This window comes from Mustela putorius, unplaced genomic scaffold (assembly GCF_011764305.1).
Source record: "Mustela putorius furo isolate JIRA1106 unplaced genomic scaffold, ASM1176430v1.1 tig00003836_pilon_pilon_pilon, whole genome shotgun sequence".
Taxonomy (NCBI): Eukaryota; Metazoa; Chordata; class Mammalia; order Carnivora; family Mustelidae; genus Mustela; species Mustela putorius.
Genome location: NW_025421989.1, coordinates 33840214 through 33859095, shown reverse-complemented (window position 1 = coordinate 33859095; position 18882 = coordinate 33840214). Strand labels below are relative to the sequence as shown.

General features: G+C 48.0%; 1 protein-coding gene across 1 annotated transcript in view; it reads right to left on the bottom strand.

The window, feature by feature from the left end:
* Positions 1-18882, bottom strand: part of TSPAN7 (tetraspanin 7) — a 123677-nt gene that overhangs the window by 9602 nt on the left and 95193 nt on the right. Inside the window, exons 2-5 of the mRNA XM_004754894.3 lie at positions 12970-13158; positions 9162-9236; positions 6496-6591; positions 4940-5095 (exon numbers count right to left, since the gene is read on the bottom strand). Of these exons, the coding sequence (XP_004754951.1) occupies positions 4940-5095; positions 6496-6591; positions 9162-9236; positions 12970-13158 (516 nt within the window). The remainder of the gene's footprint in view (positions 1-4939; positions 5096-6495; positions 6592-9161; positions 9237-12969; positions 13159-18882) is intronic.

Below are 18882 nucleotides of genomic sequence, written 5' to 3'. Positions count from 1 at the left end.
GGAATGGCAGAGGGAGAGGAGGAGAGAGAGAGAATCTCAAGCAGACTCCCTGAGATCAGGACCTGAGCTGAAACCAAGAGTCGGACGCCTAACTGGCTGAGTCACCAAGGCGTTCCCTCACTTCTCCTTTCTAGGTGTCAATAACTTCGTCCATAAAATGAAGTGAATTTTCCTTTCACATACAATGAAATCTCCAAATGCTGTGATTAAAACCAACACCCATTTTTTTTTTAAATTTTAAAGATTTTATTTATTTGTCAGAGAGAGAGAGAGGGAGCGACAGTGAGCACTGGCAGACAGAATGGCAGGCAGGGACAGAGGGAGAAGCAGGCTCCCCGCCGAGCAAGGAGCCCGATGCGGGACTCGATCCCAGGACGCCAGGATCATGACCTGAGCCGAAGGCAGCTGCTCAACCAACTGAGCCACCCAGGTGTCCCAAAACCAACACCCATTTTATCAATTTCAATGTTAGTGTAATACTGATAAAGTCAATCACCTTTCTTTAAAATAAATGATCTGGCTGGAGTTCAACCAGGTTGCTAAATAAGTTTGTTTGCTGTTGTTATTTGGGATTACATTTTATCAACCTGGTCCAAGTAGGAAACACCAAATTTTGTGTATCGCCCATAATGCAAAGGCACAAGCTGACTCTTCCTGTTAAACACCTGACAGGTTGAATTCTCTCTCTGTGTGTGTGTGTGTGTGTGTGTGTTTATATGTATATTTATTTGAAACTGGGCCAAGTCAGCCTAGATTTCTGAACTGACTTATATAGTCTCAGAAGACATGTTTTTTTTTTCTAGTTTTCTGAAAAACGGCTTCTACTTGAATATATAAGTCTGCAGAAACCAAGACATTAATTTTATAAACAGGGTAAAAAGAATTCTTGTTTATCAAGAAAGGCACACTAAATTGCAATGATATCTGAAGACCACACACACACACACAAAGAAGAAACCATGTCTCCCACACTGGAATTCAAAATTACCAATTTAACATTTCTCAGAGCTTAGGAAAATTCTACCAGTGCTGTAGCTTCTAATAAGTGATATTTTATGCGTCTGCAGTCTGTCTGCAGAGAAGTGTGTTGACTTAGCAGCAGCGCTCTGACAACGTGCTTTCAGTGCAATGGGCCGACTGTACTCCTTGGTTAGCTGATGCAAATGTGAAGCCTGGAGGCGGGTGGGAAAGGAAATCTGCTTCTACTCATGAGAGATTTTGAAATTTAATTCTCCCTTTGTAGTAGAAGACTGCTTGCTGATTTCATTTTTACTAGTGAAAGTATCTGTCACACTACTTTTCAAAAGGTAGTGGAAGGGAGAGCAGGTTGGGTTAGGAAGAACTCAATGCAAGAAGAGACATGGGTATTGGAACACTTTCCCGGATGGTACTAGCTAGGGCCGTGTTTTGCCCAGGTGGCCATCATGACCTTATCTTCTCCCCCCCCACTGATGGTTGGGCTGAGAGATGAAGTTCATTCAGTCCAACGCCAGTGGTAGGTCACCTCAAGATACGGAAACCCAAACCCAACAATAAAGACCAGAGAAAAGCAAGGCAGGTGATTTTTCTCACTCTATAATATACATTGGCATAGGTATTTTTCCTATGAACTTCAATTCTGCATGTAAGCGGAATATATTTTTCTGACATATGATTTCTGTTCCGTTTGTAGGAGACTCGGAGCAGAGTCAATCACATTTTTGGTAAGCCCACTCCAACCAGCAAGAGCAACTGGAAACATGCATCTCTGCCATTAGTGCAACTGTGACAAAATCGTTCTCTCTCAACGTTGCTCCTCAAAGTGGAGATCTTCCAGGGGCAGCAGCATCCCCTGAGAATTTGCTAGAAATGCAGAATCTGAGGCCTCCCTCCAGACTTCCTCCATCAGAATCTGCCAAATCCCTGGGTTATTCATTTTTCATGAATTTTAATGAATGTGACCACTATCTCTAGAGTTTCAGCTGCCCATTAAAGCTTGAGGAACACTCTTCTAGAAGAAAAGTTCTCCCATGGCTTTTCATTCTAAAGAAGACAGCAAATTAATGAATCCTATCAGTAGGACGGTTCCTTAAAATGAAGAGATGAAAGTGATTTCGCTTCTTTGCCATTGTGTAAACAGTGTACGATCAAGGTTGAAATCAATACTTTCCGCCTCTGGATTCCTCTGTTTACGAGGTGGGACCCATGAGCCCATTCTCCATATCTCAGCTCAGATCTGCAGAGGGCAAGGCCATGTTTACATTCTACCTCATGTTTCCTACTACACTGTGATCTTATCTGCCCACAACAATCTCTTTTCATTTCCTCAAATGAAAGCCTGGTGGTCAGGCATGAGAGAAACCTACAGAGACCTGCTAAGTGTCCTAGGAAACATTCAGAAACAGAACAGGTCCTTTGCTTGCCCTCTCTGCATGTCGAAACCAACACAGTCACGGATGGGAAATATCTCTCTTGCCCTCGCTCTTAAAAAAAATGTCAAGAATTCGAGGGAGCAGGGGCCCAGTTAGTGCTGTCAGCCACGTGAACTGCAGACGTTTCAACATCCTGCTGGCAAAAACAAAATAAATCCTGTCCCCTACACAAAAAAAATAAATATCCTGTTTAGCTAGTCTCACCTCCCTCCTGCTTCTCTCCCAGGGACTTGAACAAGGCAGGTTGCACAGGCTGCCAGGTGAGAGCCAAGAGTCATCTTTCAGTGCTATTAAATCGTAGGGTTCAAGACATGAAAGGATCCACAGGGATTAAGAATGTGTGTATTCTAGACAGCACGATTCCGTGGAACTACAGGGGCAGTGCTTAAGCCTCCTGGGGGAGGGAGTCAGGAGAGGGGGGTTAACATTTATGAGTGTTTCCCATTAGGTATTCACCCCAGCCCTATCTCCTGCGTTTTACAGGTGAGGCCTCCGAGACTTAGACCTGGGCCTTCATTTGTCTCAGAGGTCCCCATGGGCATGAAATGAGCCTCAGTAGGCAAATGTCACTCTTTCCTCACTTCTCCACAGAGAAAGCCAGGTTGAAGTTAAACCCCCTTTCCAGGTATCTGAGTTGTCCCGGAAAATGTAAATCAAGCAGGATGGGCGTGTGTGGGGGGGAGACAGGGATTGAGGTCACTTTGCAGGTTATCAATGAATGAAATGGAAAAAAAAATGGTGCCCTATCTTTCTTTCTGGGAAGAATTCTAAAGATCATAGAGATGCACTATAGGATAGGATTCCGAACATGCCTTTGAAGACTAACAAAGATCTTCCCTCTGAGGATATGCTACATCATTCCTGATAAAGGACAGTGTGGTAGAGAGGGAGACAAACCTCACCACCTCCCTGGTGCTGTGTGCACTGTAGCTGACATTGAACATCACACTTAATGTTTCTCTGGTCCTTACTCAGGGCCAGGCCCTGTGTTGTAGCAACTATCTCGTTCTGTCCTCCTGCTGATCCTAAGAGGCAGGAATGATCATCCCCTTTTGTAGCTGAGAAAAAATGAGAAAATATGACTGAGAAAGGTCACCCCTAGTAGGTGGCTAAGCCGGAATTGAAACTGGAGTTGGACGCTATAGCCCATGCCCCTGAATTTTAGATCCCCAACTTTCACAAAGGGAAAGGAAGTTTGGGGGTAAAAAAAGATGACCCAGTCTGATGGGTGCTGCATCCACAAACAACCTCCTGGGGCTCTGTCATGCTCGGACCTCACTGCCTTGGAGCTGGGTATGCTCGGAGCTTCGTAAAATGGCAGCATGAGGACATCTCTGGGGGCTCAGTGGGGCTGCCCATGAAGAGACCAGAAGTCACCTTACCAATGAGACACAAAGGAAGGCTCAACCTTTGGGTTCATAAGAAAATTCCAAGAGGAAAAGATGTCTTCTTAGCTAAGACAAGAAGCAGTCAGCACGAAACATCTGACCGCATTGCATCCATAACAGGTCATAAGCCCAGAATGACACAATGAACTTCTAGAACGTCAACAATGCTTTGCAGCATTTATGCTACAAATACCAACATTAAATGGGTAAAATACAGAAGCCATCTCTTAACATTCTCATCTTGAGAGGATGGCTACTGTCTATGAATTATTCAGCAGTTGGCCCAGATCGCATCAAGAGTTGAAGACCTTGGAAGAATAGAATTTTATCTGAGTCAGAAAAGAAAACTGACCCGATGGCTGCATAACAGCAGGTGAAGTCAACAGAGGGTTGGTGTTTTCCTCCCTTCTGTTCTACCAAAACATATTTTCTATGTGGCATTTCTCTAAATCTTTCAGACTACGGACACAGCCTTCAAACCTGTCTTATCATGCCTTCACCCTATTCTCTGTGAAGTGGAAGACAGAATTGGTCTTCCTTCTGATGACTGAAATTCTATTTCCCTCATTTTCACTACCGACTACTTTCCAATGTCTTTTAGCCAGTTCTCTCTCTCTCTCTCTGATTTCTTTGGGAGTCAGGATGCTGACAGTGAGTTGAAGCGGAGTTGCTGATTTCTTTTCCTCAAGCAGAGAATACCTTAAAATAAAGGCCACCATCCTGACAGAAGCAGATGTTGTCTGTCAACTCTCATCCCCCTTCGTGCTAAGGACTGGCACCCAGCTGTGAAGAACCCCATGTTTAGAAGGTAGATTGAGCAGGAGAAAGACAGCCAGGAAGAAGAAAGGCCACAGTCCCTGTCTGACATCAGCCCAGGTGAGCAGGAACTGTTGCTCAACCTCCCTCTCGGTGCCTGGTTTCTTTCTGCTGAGTCACAGGAGCTCCTTCAGCAGTGGATGGCCTCAGGTGCCTCGTCCCAGACAGGGAAGGGCCCCAGGGAAAGACTCCGCCCTCTCGCCAAGACTACCATTTCTGATCCATTTGACACAGTTTCACAGAAGCACACCCACCAAAAGCCCCCCGGCCTCCAGCCCCCTCAGCCTTCACCATGGATCCCGTCAGGGCTGAGAGCAAGCCTACCTTCTGGTTCACTTTGGTGGCAGCCACGGTCAGATTGTGCAGGTCCTGGGGGTTGCAGTCGGTTTCATTCATGCAGCAGCTCGGGGGGATGCCGTGCTCCAGGAAGTAGGGGCTGGTGCTCCAGTTGGTGTAGTTCTGCACGCCGCAGCAGCTCAGCTGTCAAGGGGGCAAGGGCGTGAATCCAAGTGTGCGGATCACAGACATCGTGCTCTCCTGCCCCACCACCCCGCGTGCGCCATTTCGACGAGGAACTTGGGCCAAGACCCTAAGTCAACAGGCACAGCTTTGGTGAGGAAAGGTGAGCTCCACAAACGCTCGTACTCACTGGGAAGCCTGCCTGAACTGAGAGAAGGAAGCCAGCCCCAGACTGCATATGGTGTTGGCTTTCTTACCACGTCCACAAAGTAAAGCCGGGTTCTCTGGCCTGGCTCTGCACGGAAATCACCTGTGTGGACTGGCTGCTATTCCAGGTACGGAGCGACTAAACCAGGCTTCTTGGTGGGGAAGCCAAGATAAGAAAGGCTTTAAAAAGCTCTTTTTAAGGCTTATAGATCATAGGATCTATGCCAATAAGCAAATGGTTAAGGGTGGGGAGGAAGAGAGTGCTGGCGTTGGTAAACTGTGTGTTGCCATCTGCTCTTACCAGTGAGAATTTTGGGGAACATGGCCATGCCTAGCCCTTCACAGACTACAGCTGCTTGTGTGCCTCCAGAACAGAGCTGTGTAGTCGTGACACAGACTGACGGCATGGCCCTCAAAGCCTAAAACAGTGACCACAGGACCCTTTCCAGAAAAAGTGTGCCAGCCTCTGACGTAGAGAATGTTAGAGGAAATGGGGCAAAAGTAGAAATGAATTACTGAATCTGGGTAAAGTGTATATGGTTTCTTATACTCTGCTGTCAAGTTTTCTGGTAAGTTTGGAAGGTTCTCAAAATGCCAACAACAACAACAAAATAAAATAAAAATACTGCTGCTGAAGTAAAAGACAAAGGAAAACACAGAACCCGCACCCCATCCAAAAAGCTCCCTAGGTGATCCAGCTGAAGCGGGAGGATTCGGCACCAGCATCTGTCCCCCTGAGCACCTCCCGGTAGGGGACAGCTACTTCCCTCAGCTCCTCGGCAAAGCACCAGGCAGCCTGGGGCACTCCCACTCCTGCCTTGGCTTCTCCTAGGCCCACCGTTCACCCCCACCACACTGCCCAAGCCAGTAAACACAGCTCACCAGAGCGCTCCACTCAGTCTGAAGAAACCACTTCCAGAATGCCAGCCTTTGGGCGCCAGTGCTAAGCAAGGCTGCTGTACCTTGAGTACCTCCTTTCTAAGGCTTTGGGTGTTAAGGGCAAGCTAGCTTTCCTTGGGAGGCTCCTAATTCATACTGATGAAAGGCCAGCCACAGGCACTGGTTCCCTTGATGCTAATTACCCGGATAACTGGACCCTGGACAAAGACTGGGTGTGAACTCTTGGCAATGGAAGTGGAGGACAGAAGTCAGTAGCAAGTGCCGATGGCCCCACGCCCCCAGTACCCCCAAGTCTGAGGCCTGACGTCACTTACGCTGCGCTGCACGTGATCCACTGCCCGGCTCCTCTCGTCATTGCCGTTGTAATTCTGCATGGCATCCGTGTAAGTCCTCAGGAAGGTGTCCTTGATCTGCAGAAGGCAGGGAGGAATACGATTCTGGTCCACCGCCACCCAGACGGACTCAGATTTGTACCGAATTCTACCCCAAAATGGCCTCTTCTGAAAAATCTCTGAATCAATGTAGGCCAGGGGGTGGGGGTGGAATGCCCTGTTTTCTGAGACGAAAAATCTCAGGAAATCCGCTGAGGGATTTATTAGCTCGGGAATTAAAAAAAAAAAAAAAAAAAAAAAAAGGTTTTCCTCATCTGTAATCCAAAGAAAGAAGTCTGCCTCGTGGCCAGCTTCTGAAAGAGCCGTGAGTGAGTCCCAACCTCAGGCCTGGCTTTTCTCCTGATTTTCTTCAAATTGATTGATGGCCATCGTTCTGTCTGTAACTTTTCCTGCCCTCGCTCAGAAGAATAACAAAGGGCAGGCCACTAGGGGCGGGAAGACTGATGGCGCTGTGACCAGACACGGATCGCTGTTCTAGCATACAGGAGTGGGGCAAAACCAGCCTGCACTTAACCTGTCTTTATCGAGGCCAAAAAGAGAGGCAGAAGGACGTGAACTTTTCTTGTTACGAGGTAGTTCACAAAACCCTCTTCCTCCTCCGGGAGCACATTTGGCCGAGGGTTAACTTTCAAGCTCTCTGTTCCCCTGGAAACCCACTGAAGGGGGCATGTCAGGTGTGTTACCATGCAACTCCCCACGTCTGGTGAGACTGCCCCCGACTGCCAAAATGACCCTGGAGGGGGAGGACGGCAGATGACAGTAATGGCCTGGTGGGAAGCGGTGGGCTGAGTACGGCGCCAGTCTCACAGAGGCAGGCACCTTGTGGAAATACCGGGCGCTCTGCCCGTGGACCAGTGGACACTAGTCCCTTGGAGCTTCTAAGCCAAGGTGGATACTGCACCTGGCTGTGTCCTCATTTCACTGCACCTGCACGGTTTCTGTGGGCTGGGCAGGGGCACACGGAGTAAACCCCGGGCCACTGTGAAGACTTCCGCTGGAGAAACAAGCCCTTTGCCCCTTGTCAAAGGGTGGCACCCCATCCCCACCTCCCACTCCACTCAGGGTGTCAGAGGCACGGGTGCAAGCTGGATGAGGGTGTCCAGGCCCTGGGTATCCCTCCTCCTGCCCCCCGGGGAGCCCAGTCACGGCAGCATATGGGAGGAGAGCGGGCAGGGGCTCAGCTGTGTCTGGAGTTCACACATGCGTCAGGGGCACCTCTGGGGCCGTGGAGGTCAGGACCTCATCAGGTTTCACCTCGCCTGACAATAAAAATGGGGAGTCTAATTCCAGATGCAGCACCCGTACAAAATGGGTTCTAGAAGTCGGCCTCGACACCCGAGATCTCACCTCTGGTGAGAGGAAAACCAGAACAATGGGGAAAGGGGTAGAAGGCGCCACGAGCTAGCTCACTGGGAACCGAACTTGGCCAAGCACAGAAACAGGGCCTAGGACAGATCATGCCAGACTTTCAACAGCCTCGGTGCGTTTTCCATCTTTAACTTGCTTCCCCACCGCCCCTTTCTAACACATGCATCCCGACTTCTGGCTTTACTGCTATTTACAGGGCACAATACCAGACCGTGGGGGGAGTTAGCTTCAGGGTAGCACGTACCCTGTCTGACCTGTCACCACTATACATGTCTGACAGGGGACACCGTGGTGGCTACAGACAGCATGATGGCATCTCGTCTCTGCCTGAGTGTCTACCCATTGTCTCAATAGAGCAGCCCCAGTGACAGTCCATGGGAGGAGGGCCACACAGGATGCAAAACAGCCAGCAATGTCCTTGAAACCACAGTTACGATCACAAAACAGCATTCAGAATTCTTTTTCTCCAGCCTCCGAAGTCTAAACCTATTACATGTCACTTCGAAACAAAGCCACGCAGGGGTGTCAGATCATGATGGTCCTTTCCTCTATTCCCCTCGCCACCACAGAGTAGCAGGGCTCCTCACTCCTGGGCTGGCAAGGGGTGGCTGCCAGGGCTCTGGGGAGGGAAGAGGGGAGTGTAAGCTGTTTGGGGGAAATCAAGTAGTCACAGAAATCTCGTTATATAGACACCCACTTGGGCCTTTTGCTGAAGCTGCTGGTTTTTTTTTTTTTTTAAGATTCCATTTATTTATTTGATAGAGATCACAAGTAGGCAGAAAGGCAGGCAGAGAGAGAGGAAGGGAAGCAGGCTCCCTGCTGAGCAGAGAGCCCGATGTGAGGCTCGATCCCAGGACCCTGGGATCATGACCCGAGCCAAAGGCAGAGGCTTTTACCCACTGAGCCACCCAGGTGCCCCCGAAGCTGCTGTTTTTAAAAGAGTATATATGATCGACAGCGAAGGTCACTGCTTTAAAACAAGGTGGAGAATCACTTCCTGCAGGAGCTCTTTCACAGAATGGAGTGAGGATCCACACCTAAGGTTTCGAGTCTGGTGAAATTCCTGCGTTTAGATTTTTTATTGGCATTTCACCCCCTATGAAGTGAGACCGTCGGCGACACAGCTAACCTCGCTGTGCCCCTCACACATTATAAGAGGCTTTAAAAGTCCTCGTCCCAGAAGACCCTCTAACTGCGTTCTCTGTTCTGCGTATACTTACCTCATGACGGAACACGAATCCAGAAATGCCGGCAACCAGCTCAGCCAGGAACACCAGCGACAGAAACATGGCATACTGAAAATCAAGCACACGGGGACAAAGGCAGACATGTCAGGATTGGGGTGAGGGCTCCTTTGGGGTTAGGTGACTTCGCCATTTCAGGGAACCGCACAGATCCTCACCTCCCCCAGCCAAAGCGGAGAAAAAGTTTAAAAATACTCTTGTCCAGATTTCCCTACATGAGCCTCAATATAGAAATGTGTCTGTTTAATATGCATAAGTGTTGTGGGCCACACACGCTGAGAAGAGCTCATCCGCAGACTCAGCTCAACCAGGAGAAATGTGGAAGGGCTTTTTATAACTCAGGTAAGCTACTGTTTTTGATGTTAGAATTAGGGAGCAAGAAGGTACGCTGGGAGGAAAAGATAAGGAGGTCACGGTTCTGCCCTGTCTAGGGGCGTCCTTCCGACCACCTGCCCCATGGCGGTTGGCTGGCGTCCGCAGGCATCCTCCAGCTGCGTTCTGCAAGCTGAGCGTAGTCCCTCCACCCACGGACCCCTAGGAGCCCATTTCGTTTCCCAGCTTTTCCATCGCTGGGAAGATGTCCTTTCTCTCGGCCACAGTACTTGTAACTTCCACTCCCTGATGCTAGCATGGCTTTCAGGAGATCGGAGAACCAGCCCAGCCTTGCTCCTAGGCAAGGGCCCTCTGGATGTGGGACCACAGCCCTGACGCGAACCTACTGCTTCTCTTCGTTTGGGTGAATCCCTGCAGTTTTCTTCAGCACGTCTCCTAAAATGGCTTCAGACCCTCTTTGTTTGCAACCGTATGGAGCTCCTGCTGACAGAGAGCCCTGAATGCACACAGGTCCACGTTCTTCCTCGATGTGGTAATTGGGCTTGAGTGCAGCACTTAGAGCCAGGGCCAGGGGCCTACTTTCCTCTCCAGCTCTGCACAGCATGTGGGGTTGATAGTGTTTAAAAAGCTAGTAAGCTACATGACTGGAAGTATCTGAAACCCTTAGTGCTTCTTATTCATTTCATGCTTCCCGTACTTTCCAAGTTAATTGTGTGTTTGTGTGTTTGTGTGTGTGTGTGTGTGTGTGTGTGCGCGCGCACGTGTGCGCTTACTTCAGGGATAAATTACATGGTACTTATGAGACATTAAGGGTTTCCATTTTTGTGCCTTTGAAAAGCAGATAAAAGGAAAGAGAAGGGATTCTTTTCCTACAAGGCATATGTCTTACAATCTGTTTCTTCTCATCTCAAAATGAAATACAACAGTCCTGAATGTTTGGAATGGTCCTAGGTGATGCTGTAGAATTTGGATAGACTCGACATGGTCACATTACTTACTTTAGAGTGTACATATGTGCACAGGATCATAAATTATTTTTCTCGGCCAGTGGCACATATGTTAAAAGGAGGAAAGACTGGCTTAAAAGGCCAGTTTTGTTCGAAACCTTAACAAAAGTCTCTATACACACTTATAGCACAGCCAGTAAAACAGCAAACATAGTTCTGAGTAGAATGCTCCATGTACATGACCTTGGTCTCTCAACTTAGTACACAATGCAGTGAGAAGCAGATGTGACTCCGCAGAGAGTCTCACACCAGGCCTACAACCCACCAGAAAGTCCTGTGGGAAAGTAACCATCAGGAGGCAGGGGAACAAAGGACAATTGACCACATGGTCAGAAGTTTATGGTTTAGGTCCTAGCTTTGTCGTGGGCTAACTCTTAGGAAAGAGGCAGCCACACTGGGCCTCCATAAAGTGGAAGCAGTTATTTTCAGTTGCTTTGCAATTAATGAGGTTAAATGAGGACCATTAAATTCTAGACTGACAGTTAATCAAGTGATCTCTGCTCTTGTCTGCCAGATCAGCAATTTCCTGTCTCTGGGAAGTTCCCTGTTTCCAGAAGCTTCCAGAGAACAGCTGCTTCTCCTTCAGAAGACCTTGGCCAAAAGCCTACTGGTGAAAGCTTGTACTAAAGTACAAGTGGTAGGGGTCGGGTTTTCTCCATGTGAAAATACTATAGTAGACAGAGTTCGTGCTTTGGAAGGTGACATGTGTGGGTTCCAGTTCCAGCTGTCCCCACACTAGCTGGGTGAAGCTGGGCAGGTTATGCACTCAGTATGGCATCTAGCAGAGAAAAGGAACTGATTTTTTTTCAAAGGCCAAAGCCAAAAACTAAATGAAACCCCCCAAAACTTTTCCCCAAAGGCTCAGGGAGCTCACGAGTGGTAGGAGAAAAAGGCAGAGTGGTTTGGAGTGTCCTTTAGCAGAGTCCAGCGCACTCTTTCATACATAGGGACAGAGGCCCAGAGAGGTTACATCCCTGACATTAAAGACCTAAACCAGGTCTCCTACCTTCTTGTTTGGACAGGTGGATTCTTAGCCATCTTTCTTTTCTATGCCTCTGAGATGAATTCTCCCCCTGCTACGCATTGTACTAAATGGGAGGCTCTCCGCCCCTGCTGTAGCATCAAATCACCTGGAGAGCTTTGGAGAATGTGGTGCCAGGCCCCCCCCCAAACATTCTGGTTCAGCTGGCTGGAGGTGGGACCCCTCGCAAAAGTGTTTTTGAAAAGCTGTCCAGGTGATGGAAGAAGGCATGCAGAGTTGAGGACTAGACCAAAAGAGATGCCGGTGCTTGGAAGAAGCTCTAGAAGGTGGACCCAGGAGTGGAATGGCAGGTGACAGCAGCAGAAATGCCTCTGTATGGCCTCACTGTGGTTCTTCCACCAACCTGGAAGAATCCATGCTGGCCGGGCCATTGGCCTCCTGTCTGGTCTGCAGAACGGAAGGGGCCAGAGCAACCACTACCTCCACAGAGTTGTCGAGAGAGACTGCTCAGTGCCACTTGGGAAGGTGGTTCCTTTGCAGTGAGTCACCCTCTCCCCCATATCTGTCACTAGAGGGTATTCAATGTCACCCTAACCTAGAGCTAACCACAGCACTGAGGGGCTCTTCACTCTCCCCTTTCACAAAATGAGGCGTCTGAAAGAAATGTCTTTGAACAAAGTGTTCTTTTGAGAAGAGGCCTTTGCTACCTCTGATCTATAAAATCCTTTAACGTTAACACTCATCGATGAAGAGCATTGGGTGGTGAGTGGACAATTAGGCAAGGAGTCTACCCAAAAAATTAAGAATCATGGTAACAGCCTTGTGACAGCCTGCCCCTTACCCTTTGGGAAATATCACGCTGTGTGTGTCCTATTGCAGTAAAGGCGCCCAGCCCTGGGCCTGGTAGCCAACAGTTGGCACAGCATCAACCCTCTGTTGAGGGTTGGGGGGAGCTCTGGCTGAGCTGCTCTCATAGCTCTGAGCCGGAGTACACAGGTTGAGAGAAGAACGTGCCCATGCAGCCAAGCATGGCCAAGTTCAAGGAGGCAGAAGGTATTTCTACAGTGGGAACCTAAAGCCGAAAGGCTGTTGATGTTCCAGAGGCTGCCCTGCCCACCAAAGCTGCACGTCACACACCTGAAGAGATTTCTAAGAAGCAGTTCAGAACGAGACCAAGGCATTGTGCCAAGAGGATATAAATGGCTTCTGGAAATCACAGGCCACTGCTTTGTCACTACCTACCTCGAGGCACCAGAACCAGAATTTTTGGTGCCAGGCTGTGTTTGCGGTTGTTTTGTCCTCTACGGGAGTAAAGGGTGGATTAGGTAAGAGTCTGGACTAAAATTAGCGTCCATGCGTATTGGCTCGTGGGTGGCTTTAAGATGGGCCATGTCGCTTTCATGTGATTTAAATTTTTTCACAAAGTTGTTGAAAGAGCAGCATTATGTTGTGACAGACTCACCAGTTTCAGCATCCATGGGCTACCACGGCAGGTCGCGAAGCATCCAAACAGGCCAAAAACCACGATAGTGGTGCCAGTTCCAATGAGCACGTAGGGAGCATTTGTGGAGTTCTCAGCAATCAGGGAGATGTAGGTGCCCAGAGTGAGTTTTCCCCAGACTCCAACAGCCAACAGGATCACCCCAGTGATCTGAAAAGGCAGTGGGGGGAGGGGAGAAAAGGGACTATGAAACTGTGAAGATGACAATCAACGCCATGATGGGGCCTGGATGTGAAGACTCACATTTCCGTGGGCAAATGGCTTTCCCGCAGGAGCCCCTGAAGCAGTGGGAAGTGTCGCTCAAGCCACCCCAGACTGAAGACACTGGGTTTTGAACAATTAGATCTGGCCCTTACACAAAGCCATATGCGGTTACCACATGGATTGGAAGTTTAGCCGACAACAAGAAACCTTTTTTGAAAGCTGTTTGTGAAAAATGCATGTTCATGCTAATACTGATCTGAGAGCCCTCCCGGGCCTGGTCAGAGAGCCACCACCCAATGCCGAGCTGCACATAAAGGCCAATAAGAATGTGGGCTGCCCTCTTCAACGGCGCATGTGGATATGGTACGTTTTAAGGACATTTTGCATGATGTTTTAAGGAGCAAGATAATTTTCTTGTCCTGTTAGAACAAAGATCTTTACAAAAGCAAAACATCCAAAGTATTTTTGAATCCCTATCAACACACTGCCTTTTTTCCAGTGATTTATTCAACATAAAATAACAGAAAAATCTGAATTGTTCCTGGAATTAGATTTAATGCGATTTGGCAAATCCCACTGATTGGTTCAAAGGAAACTGCCACAGCATGTCTGAACTGCCAGACCTTGCATCAGCCAGGACCTTACTTTCGGGAACAGACTTTGGGCCACGTCACACCTTACCCTCTACCTGTAGCAGGCCACACGACCCAGCGGCTTCAGCTGCTAAAGCCAGAGGTTGACTTTGTGTCTCTATCCCTCAGCGGGTCTCGACTTCAGTTTTCCAATAGCTTAGCCACTCGTTCACACAGATAGTCCTCTAAATGCCACCTCTTCTGACACCTTGTGAGGCTCAAAAGAAGCCTGGGTGTCCAAGGGAGCCCTTTCCCAAGTTCTGTCCCACTCTATCGCCCGATGTCCTATAGCAAATGCCTCAGCTTCCTGTCCAGCCTGGCCGTTCAAGGGAGGAGGCGTGGTGAGAAACAGGAGCAAAGCAGTAGGGTACAAATCAACACCCACTTTGTGAAGGTCTCCCCTGTCCATCAACACACTGTCCCAAGTGTGTGCTACAAAAGGAAGCAAACAGTGGGGTCAGTAAAGATGCCCGTGCCTCTTTCCTGTACACTCCGAAAAGCCCCGCGGTCTGGAGCCACGGAGATTCACTATCAGACTGTTTCTCTTTGCGGCGCGCTTACCCATTTGGAGGAAGGGATCTGCGGGAAAAACAAGAGCTTGGTGATATTTCCCTATCCCCACCCCAGTCGCCTCTCTACTCTCTAGAACCATCACCATGAAAGAATTAAAAGCTTCCAATCAGCAAAGGATTGAGGGACTGGTGCTAGTTTTATAAGGGGAAGGTGGATGAACGTGGAGAAAGCATTTGACACTAATACTAGGCAGAACGTGGCCCAGCAGAGGTCTACCGCCCTTGAAAAGTTCCAATAGGGGATGCTTCCCTTAGTTAAGAAAACCCAGGATGGAGCCTACCCCGCGTTTCAAGTCCTCTGCTGACACCTGGTGGTTGCTAAAGAAAGTAGCTGGCTTGAACAGCCTCTTCGGCCACAGGGAAGCATAAAATGGAAACGTAAAATGCTTTTAATGCACCAGAAGCAAAATTTGAGAATCAACTCTCCGCTCATTAGGAGTGAGAACGCAGTGACCATTAGGGAGAAAGGAGAGTGCCTGGGCTACCTTTTATGTCCCAGTGCCAAACACGGCCATTTCATCTCTCTGAGTCTTAGTACCTCTGCCTCATAAGAGTCTTTCAAATATCACACACTGACAAAACTTCTCCATCAGGTGGATATTGTGAGGGACCTTAAAATAAACCAGAGAAAAACCTACTCCTCTACTTCCCACTTCTACCATTATCTGCCTAGCGCTGTAAATGTCACGGTGCCAAGGTACTAATCAAAACCAAGAATTCAGTTCAGCCGGGCACTGTTTAGGCTGAAGACACGCCTCCTCTCCAGACTTGCTCTTTCACGTGACTGGGATTCATCATGCTTCAGACACACGTCGTTGGGATGCGGTGGCTTTAGTAACCAAAGAGAAGTCAGATGGCTTAGATTTCTGTGACCACTTTATACAGTGCACTTGCTACCACAACAAATATTATATGCGGTATATCAAAGTTAATCTAAATCCAGATTTTAAGGGTAATGGTGTTAACATTTTGATCTCTTTTCTCCTTTCAAAAAGTAATTCTTCTGAAGGCCCCCATTGCTTTGTGTAAGACAGTGCTGTCTGGTAAATTACAAAACTTATAACATCAACTTCGTTAAAATGTTCATAAAATGTCAATTATATTAAAATTAAAGAGCTATCTTTGCATACCTCAGAGGTGCCTCTTAAAGATTGCCCATGGGAGCAAAGAAACACAACACTGTGGGCCCCACATTGTGTGGGAGAAAAGCCATCCAGTATCTTGACCTAGACCAAGCCAGTCATCCTCTAAGGAGCTCTTTCTCCTAATGACGTGGAGATTGGCACAGATGGGCCCCATCCGTCACCTGTCTGCTTGGAATCGAAGAACAGCCCAGAGAGAAAAGGCCTTCTCCAGTGTTGCTCTTCTCATATTCAGACATCCCCGATGGCCCAACTCTGTGTTTGGAAAGCCGAACCCCACAAACACACAAGGCCTTACGTATACATCGAAGCCACCTGTGTACCGCATCTCCCTCCCTCCTCCTCAGGCGCTCTGTGCGGTCTGGTAAAATGGAGCTGTTCTCTCTGTATTTCCTGTGCTTTACTACTTCTCAACCTTTGCTCATGACGATCCTCTTAGTGAGAATTCTTCCCATTCTTATCACCACCTGTCTACCTCCTTAACTCGTACGGCGTACTGTACCCACTCCTCCCGGTCTCCTTACACAGAACTTACTCTGTACTACGCCGCTGTCATGTGCTGCCCTCTCATTCCCTCCCCCCGATACACATCCAGGACCATGACACGCCCCCACCCCATTTGAGGGCAGGAGATGTGTCTTGCACATGATCAGTAGCCAGTACATGTCTGCTGAATGAACGAATGAATGAATGGACAGGCAATGGTGGATGTGAGAAGGGACAAGAAGTGTCCTGCTAACCATCGACTTGCTATACTCTGAATCTCTCTGAAAGAGAGCCCTCAGAATTGGTACAGGCGTTGTCATCTACAAGCATGCGACGAAAATGCCAGGCAGTTGAAGGAAAAAAAAGACAAGCCAAGGGCTGAAACACAAACTCGTACTTTCTCTCATTTTGTCTACTATAATAACACTTCTCACCAAGGATAAGAAACCTACAAGGACGAGCCTAAGTCAAAAGTCATTGTTAACAAAGCAGGAAAGAATGTCCAATGGAAAAAAGACAGCCTTTTCAATAAATGGTGCTGGGAAAATTGGACAGCCACATGCAGAAAAATGAAATTGGACCATTTCCTTACACCACACACAAAAATAGACTCAAAATGGATGAAGGACCTCAATGTACGAAAGGAATCCATCAAAATCCTTGAGGAGAACACGGGCAGCAACCTCTTCGACCTCTGCCGCAGCAACATCTTCCTAGGAACAACGCAAAAGGCAAGGGAAGCAAGGGAAAAAATGAACTACTGGGATTTCATCAAGATCAAAAGCTTTTGCACAGCAAAGGAAACAGTTAACAAAATCAAAAGACAACTGACAGAATGGGAGAAGATATTTGCAAACGACATATCAGATAAAGGACTAGTGTCCAGAATCTATAAAGAACTTAGCAAACTCAATACCCAAAGAACAAATAATCCAATCAAGAAATGGGCAGAAGACATGAACAGACATTTCTGCAAAGAAGACATCCAGATGGCGAACAGACACATGAAAAAAGTGCTCCATATCACTCGGCATCAGGGAAATACAAATCAAAACCACAATGAGATATCACCTCACACCAGTCAGAATGGCTAAAATCAACAAGTCAGGAAATGACAGATGCTGGCGAGATGCGGAGAAAGGGGAACCCTCCTACACTGTTGGTGGGAATGCAAGCTGGTGCAGCCACTCTGGAAAACAGCATGGAGGTTCCTCAAAATGTTGAAAATAGAACTGCCCTATGACCCAGCAATTGCACTATTGGGTATTTACCCTAAAGATACAAATGTAGTGATCCAAAGGGACACATGCACCCGAATGTTTATAGCAGCAATGTCCACAATAGCCAAACTATGGAAAGAACCTAGATGTCCATCAACAGATGAGTGGATCAAGAAGATGTGGTATATATACACAATGGAATACTATGCAGCCATCAAAAGAAATGAAATCTTGCCATTTGCGACAACATGGATGGAACTAGAGCGTATCATGCTTAGCGAAATAAGTCAAGCAGAGAAAGACAACTATCATATGATCTCCCTGATATGAGGAAGTGGTGATGCAACATGGAGGCTTAAGTGGGTAGAAGAAGAATAAATGAAACAAGATGGGATTGGGAGGGAGACAAACCATAAGTGACTCTTAATCTCACAAAACAAACTGAGGGTTGCCGGGGGGAGGGGGTTTGGGAGAAGGGGGTGGGATTATGGACATTGGGGAGGGTATGTGATTTGGTGAGTGCTGTGAAGTGTGTAAACCTGGTGATTCACAGACCTGTACCCCTGGGGATAAAAATATATGTTTATAAAAAATAAAAAATTAAAAAAATATATATAAAAAAAAAGTCATTGTTATACAGTGTGTGATTTTCTTTCTGTTCCTGTCAACACACACACACACACACGTGCGTGCATGCTCTCCACTACGTGCACCTGTATAAGCACCCATAGGGTGAAAAGCAATGCTCAGGCTCCTCTGACACACCTCTTCCACTTTTGGTCACCATGAATAGGCTCAGGGCTCACCGAAGCAATTTTGGGTTGAGCTCCTCAGAGCCCTGCAATTTCTAAACCCATCAGTGTGTCGCTGATATAGCTTTTTAGGAAGCTTTGCTTTTTTCTCAGAAGACCCCATGAGCAAGCAGCCAACATGGCGCCTCAAGAGGGGACAGATCAGAGCCTATAGGTCAGAGCCTACACGAGTGCCCTGGGGAAGGTGCCGCCCCCACCTCACACACGCCCATGTCAACCACGAGTCAGGAGGGCAGGCCTGGCACCCTGCTCAGGAGTAGTAGCCAGGCTGTGGCACAGGGTCTCCTTTCATTCCTAGCCTGTCATGGCGGCTTGACATTTTGTGTACTTCTGGTGCAGTTCAGACAGAGTATGTGGGTAATAGAGTACTTGTGACTACCTGTACTTTAGGCTTAGTGAGGAGACCATGAAAGCTACAATGGTAGCACCAGAAAAGGTAGATCAGAACTAGAAAATGTGATGGCTCACATTACCTTGAAATCTCACTGAGAGGATACTATGGGTAGGTTGGCCAATATTGCATGGGGTGTCCAAAATGCTGTGGAAGAGGTTTCCCGACGTCCATTCTCATTTGGAAGGAGATACTGGGGGAGCGATGGCAGAGATCCGTGTGGTCCTTTGCCTCCCACCAGGCCAACATGCCCACAGGCATCTCACTGGGGCTCACCGCCTCTCCTGCACACGGACCACAGCCTTCTGACTGAGCAACGGCAGTGGCACCTCTCATGCCCAAGAAAGGCTGAGCCAGGTTTGGGGCTGATGGAGCCAAGTCCCTGCCCTCTTTATTTCCTTAATTGCATGAAATA